General features: G+C 39.5%; 1 protein-coding gene across 1 annotated transcript; it reads left to right on the top strand.

The window, feature by feature from the left end:
• Nucleotides 1-3,763: 3,763 nt before the first annotated feature.
• On the top strand, nt 3,764-5,774 carry LOC109000299 (U-box domain-containing protein 38-like). The gene has a single exon (XM_018977132.2). The coding sequence runs from the start codon at nt 4,060-4,062 to the stop codon at nt 5,656-5,658; it is 1,599 nt and encodes a 532-aa protein (XP_018832677.2). The 5' UTR covers nt 3,764-4,059; the 3' UTR covers nt 5,659-5,774.
• Nucleotides 5,775-6,319: the final 545 nt, after the last annotated feature.

The raw sequence follows: 6,319 nt of genomic DNA, 5'->3' as shown, positions 1-6,319 counted from the left end.
TGAGGAGAGTGAACGATGATCCTTCATGTCAGATCTGTCATAGATATGAGGAATGTGTTAATGCATGTTTTATGGGGATGTTCAGCTGCAAATGATGTATGGACAGTTGACTGTAGTCCAATTCAAAAGTGGTCGACAATTGAAGTAGATTTTCTGCGGCTGTGGGCAAAACTGATTACAAGTCTGCAACAAGATGAATTAGAATGGATTGCTAACTATAAGAAACTTCAAAACAGAGGAAGTTGAGAATAATACTTTTCGTTATAATTTTATTCAATATACGTACTGGTTATATAGCCTTACAAGTACACATGAATTCTAACGAAAATATACATTCAAACTAGTAACAGCTGTACAAGATAATTTGATAAGATCATGGGATCTTATCTTCCTCAATTTTAGGCTCCAGATATGTTACTGTGATCTGTTGGAAATTCTGTTGCTGCATTCTCGGAGGATCTCAATGTCACAATTGCTTGTTGTGATCTCTTGGGACTTCAATTGCTGTATTCACAGGCAAATCAAGTTCCTGATCTTCATCCTTGGTTTCAGTAATCATAACTTGATTCTCTACACGCCCCCTCAATCTAGAGGGTAGCTCACGGACGTTCAAATTGATTTGAACTTGTCTGAATTTGATTGACGACATTGGTTTGGTACGTGCATCGGCCAGTTGATCTTTGTTGGAGATAAATTGAACGACGAGTTCTTTGTTGCAAACTTGATCTCGAACAAAGTGAAAGTCTATTTTGATGTGTTTAGTTCTTGCATGGAATATAGGATTGGATGTGAAGTAGGTAGCGCCAATATTATCACACCATAAAACTAGACTATGCTTCAGTGGCAGACCAGGTTCATTTAGTATTGATTTGAGCCAAGTGTGTTCCGCAGCTACATTTGCGGTTGCTCTATACTTGGCTTATGTTGCTGCATTCTCGGAGGATCTCAATATCACGATTGCTTGTTGTGATCCCTTGGGACTTCAGTTGCTGTATTCACGGGTTGATCAAGTTCCTGATCTTCGTCCTTGATTTCAATAATCATAACTTGATTCTCTACACTAACTATGAGAAGGTTGTGGAACAAAAGGAATTTGGTTATTTTTTAAAATAAGATGGAGGAAGCCTCTAGAAAATTATATTAAAGTAAATTGGGAGTCAGACAAGATGGGTATTGGAGTGATAATTAGAGATCCTAAAGGTAAGATTTTGTTGGCTCTTTGGGAAAGTAGGAGACATGTTTCTCATCCAACCATAGCTGGATGTATTGCTTTGTGGAGAGCTCTGGATGTTTGTGTAGATATGGGTTTTCCAAAGGCTATTTTTGAAGGTGATGCAAGATCCATTATTAAGGATATCAATAAGGTGGAGGAAGACTAGCTATGGTCATATTATTGATGAGATAAGGTGGAAGATGAGGAGTTGGCCTTGTTGGAAGATTCAATTTATTCATCGAGAAGGGAATTCAATAGCACATCAGTTGGGGAAGATTGGGCTTTTTTTTTTTTAAGAAGAGAACGATATCCCAATAAACATAAATACCAAAACTCAGGTATCAAAAACCAAAAGACCCAACCACAAACTAAGAAAGCTTAAAAATTACAAATCAAATAGTAAAAACAACCCTAAGAAACCAACCTGCAAGAAAAGGGACAGATCACATATATAAGAAAATAACAAAGAAACGAGAAGTAAAAACCAAGTACCTCATTTTTTATAACCTCAAATAAGAAAAATCAATTATGTATATACGAAGAAGGCCTCTTAACTGACTAGATAAAGTATCTCTATCATCAATCCAGTTCGTATTTAAATGCCTAGCACCCTGCTTAGCAAGAAAATCAACCACAACATTACCTTCGCGAAAGATATGAGTAATTTTATAGTCCATGCAAAGAAGACAAGCTTGGATCTCATCCCAAAAATGCTCAAGATATCAAATATTACAAATATCCCTAGTAATCATGTTGACTAGAAGTTGAGAGTCTATCTCAATATGAACCTGATAAAAGCCAAGCCGATAGCACCTCCTAACTCATTCCAATAAACTTTTCATTTTGGCAAAATTAGGAAAGCTTGGGCTTACAATGGAGGTCCGAGGAAGAGTAGATTTGGATTGAGGAAGATCCTTTCTCTATTTTTAATATTGTTTTGAAAGAAAAGCTTTGAACTGAATATTGTCGAAATGGAATCTGTTATCTTCAAAAAAAAAAAAAGGTTAGGAAACACCAATGGGTTGGATGAATCATGTGTTCTTTTCATGCTTAACGTTCAAATTTGTAAGTATAAATTACTTCTTGAGGTTATTGGACTAGGAAAATTTTTTCTTTAATTACCATAACATTAAAGAGAAATGTTTTAGTCATGAAAAAATTTCACAAAAGTAAATTTATAAATTGACTTGATTTGATATAATATGTCAAATTTTAAAGCACATCAATTTTTAAATTTATTTTTATAAAATCTATTTATAGATGCAACACTCTTTTTCCAAATTACAAAACATATTTAGATTGGAGAATTGCAATAAAATACACCCATGTACCCATGTATTGGTCTTGATGCAATAAGGTTGGGAAATTCAAGAAAAAAAAAGGTGGAATTCACATTGAACATTCTATTCCTAGCCGCTATTTTAGGTACTTCGGTATGCAAGCCAAAGTGTCCACGTTATTCGAAGCTCAAATGGGAGAGGAATACATAAATAAGCAGAAGAGGACAGGAATAATTTCATGGACCCCAATGTCCCATTTGCAAGTTTAAAACATTAAACAACATTGACATTTTTGTGTTTTCCCGAGATTATTTAGTATTTTTTATGGTTTTGAAGTAGACAAACGTTATCTTTTAGGCAAGATTAATAACATTACAAAAGATGAACATATACAAAGTAAAGAAGAGATACAACCACCCAAAATTCAATGAACTACTGTACAGAAAGCCCTCCCAATACGCACAAGAGGCATAAAAGTCCAAATTGCTCGGCAATATATGAAGGAGCTTCTATGGTTTTTATTTTTTCCATTTGGGGTGGCGATCAAAAGTCAAAAACTCCGTCTAATCCATTCTCATTCGAGCAAATCAAAATAGAAAAATTAAAACTAATCATGATGTTAAGAGGTGTTGACGTAAGAGATGGATGAATTTTGCATTCTCGTACTAATAATAGGATAGACAAATTTTAGAAGAGTTGTGTCAATTGAATATACATACATCTTAAATCTCTCATCCTTCTTGAATTTGCTGGAAGGTAATAGATCCCGAGTTTAAATATATAGAAGGTGATAAAAAATAATTCTTATATTTTCTAATTAGTACATCATTTACGTTATTTAAATGATAAAATTTAAATATTAAAATTTATCTTTTAAATTAAATTATATCATATAAATACGTCAAGTGTGCTCTATTCAACGATTTAATAATAGAATTTAAAAAATACAGCAAAAAGCATGACTAATTTGTATATAATTTGTAAGGAAAGTCATATTTCATAATTTGTAAGGAAGTCATCGTTTGATGTCAACGTAAGTATATAAGTTTGTAAAATATATATTTATACTAATGTACTTTACTGTCTCAAATTAGAGTATATTTTCTCATTAAAAAGAATTAATAAATGGGTAGAAGATTCGGAGTTCAGTAGACTGTAGGGTTATTGACTGGTCAAACTGCAAAATGAAAAGTCAAACTTCAGACTTGTTGACGTGTAATAATGATCCCCGAAAGAACAAAGATTAACAGCTGGCAAAGTATCCCAAGTTGCCAACCCTCTGTCTCAACTCAAGACTCAGTCCATCTCTGTCCTCAACTCGAAACCTTCAAAGCCCATCGTTCACCAACATCAACACTTCAAAGCCCATCGTTCACCAACATCAACATGCTTCCTCCTCCTCTCTCACTCCGCCACCAGACGCTCTCTTCCCTGAATTTCTCCTTCCCTTTTTTCCATCTCCATACCCAAAATATTTATTAATATTCAAAAGACCTAAAAGTCAAAAAAAAGGAAGAACTTCGAGAATTTCAGAGAGACAGGGAACTAGAGAGATAGACCCGATCGATGGTTGGCAATGGTAAACACAAGTGGAAGATCTCGTTTCACCGCCCAAGCTCCAACTCCAAGATGGATCCCAAACAGCCCAGCAAGGATTTCATCTGCCCCGTTTCCGGGTCCCTCATGTTCGACCCCGTCGTCGTTTCTTCCGGTCAAACCTTCGAGCGCGTTTCCGTACAAGTCTGCCGGGATATTGGGTACTCACCGATGCTCGAAGACGGGTCTCGACCTGATTTCACCACAGTGATCCAGAATTTGGCCATCAGATCCACCATCCTCAACTGGTGCCAGAGTTCGGGTACGGAGCTCCCTCGCGCGCCGGATTATCGCTCCGTGGAGCGGATTGTACGCGCGGCTATGGCTGAGGATGGGCATTCGGGTTCCGAGTTTGGGGTTTCGGAGAGGGAGTTGCTCAAGGGCGTGGCGGATAAACCGCCGGTTATTTTCTCTCACGCGGCGACCGAGTTGGGTCACCGAGTCAACCACTTCTACTCGACATCGTCGGAAGAGCCGGTCACCATCGCGGCGAGTCCGGCCACTCCTTTGCCTCTCACAACTCGGCCTGCGTGCTTCTCGTCCCCTTGTTCTTCATCCGAAATCGTGGAAAACGAAAGCCAAACTCTAAACCCTGATTCTTCGACTCCCGAAGAGGAACAATACCTCGCGAAGCTGATGAGTCCCCAGGTGTTCGAGCAAGAAGAAGCTGTGGTTTCACTAAGAAATCTCACAAGGATCAGAGAGGATCTCAGGGTTTCTCTCTGTAATACTCGGATTCTCTCCGCCATCCGACCGTTGATCTCGTCCAAATATGCCACCGTACAGACCAACGCCATCGCTTTGTTGGTGAATCTATCTCTCGCGAAGCGAAACAAGGTCCAGATCGTGAGGTCAGGATTCGTCCCGCACCTAATCGATGTATTGCGAGGCGGAGTCAGTGAATCCCAGGAGCACGCGGCCGGTGCACTCTTCAGCTTAGCGTTGGAGGAAGAGAACCAGATGGCAATCGGAGTGATGGGAGCTCTGGCGCCGTTAATGTACTCGCTGAGGTCCGAGAATGAGCGGACTCGGCAAGACTCGGCGCTGGCACTGTACCATACGACCCTGATACAGAGCAACAGGGTGAAGCTGGTGAAGCTCGGAGCCGTGCCGACGCTGTTGGCAATGACGAGGGCGGCGAACTCAGCAAGCAGGGTGCTGTTGATCTTATGCAATCTGGCGTTGTGCACGGAGGGGAAGTCGGCGATGCTGGACGGGAATGCGGTGGAATGCTTAGTGGGGCTGTTGAGAAAGGGAGAAGTGGAGTCGGAGGCGACTCGGGAGAACTGCGTGGCGGCATTGTGGGCGCTGAGTCAGGGGGGCATGAGGTTCAAGGGGCTGGCGAAGGAGGCGCGAGCAGGGGAGGTGTTGAGGGAGATAGTGGAGACGGGGAGCGAGAGGGCGAGAGAGAAAGCCAAGAGGATATTGCAGATGTTGAGAGGGAGAGAGGATGAGGCGGCGGCGGAAGACTTTGACGGAATCTTAGACTCCGGAGTCGGGGTTAGTCGGAGCCGCCACCGAGTAGCCGGTACGAGGAGCTTGTACGGTCCTAACTCCACGACCTTTTGATTTTTGTTATTTTTTTATTGGGCATTTTTGCCCATTCTTTTTCACGCTGTAAAATTATCTAACAAGTAATTCTTTTTTTATTTATAAAAGAATAAGCTCATTGGTGTATTTATTCATTTGTAGGTAAGAAAATATCTTTATAATTTATTTGACATATCTTTTCTCTTTCTTGTGAAAAATATCATCTGGTCGACTAGGTAGTTTGGATTGTTTATAAATAATAGTGAGATTGTTAAATTTAGATGAATTGAGATAAGATCAACTTTTTTTTTTTAAATAAAAAATAGTACCTCCTTTCATTCATTCATAGAACAATGTCCACAATGCATTCCTTATCTTTTTGTAAACAAGAGGTCATAAAAATTGGTGCCTCTTCTAACCATATTTTCTCTACATTTCCTGACTCCATTGCCCCATCCTCAGTTGAAATGAGTTTTTCTAAATTTTCTTTGGCTGATTCGATAACACTACCCAGGCTAAGGAACTTGTTTTCAAAAATAAATATGTTTCTTCTAATCCACAAATCCTTCATGATGACTGATGCTTCCTCTAACTCACACTTTTTGAGCTTTCCTGTCAAATCCTCTCACAGCTTTAATAGATCATTTTCATTTAGTCTCCACTTCTGAACTGGTTTGTGAGCCCCAGCCCACACATCATT

The sequence above is a fragment of the Juglans regia genome, chromosome 14 (genome assembly GCF_001411555.2).
Source record: "Juglans regia cultivar Chandler chromosome 14, Walnut 2.0, whole genome shotgun sequence".
Taxonomy (NCBI): Eukaryota; Viridiplantae; Streptophyta; class Magnoliopsida; order Fagales; family Juglandaceae; genus Juglans; species Juglans regia.
Note: the sequence above shows the minus strand (reverse complement) of the source record. Positions and strands in the feature narration are given on the sequence as shown.

Bases quoted from the DNA above. Each gene is read 5' to 3' on its own strand.
- LOC109000299 (XM_018977132.2), top strand. From the start codon at position 4,060: ATGGTTGGCAATGGTAAACACAAGTGGAAGATCTCGTTTCACCGCCCA.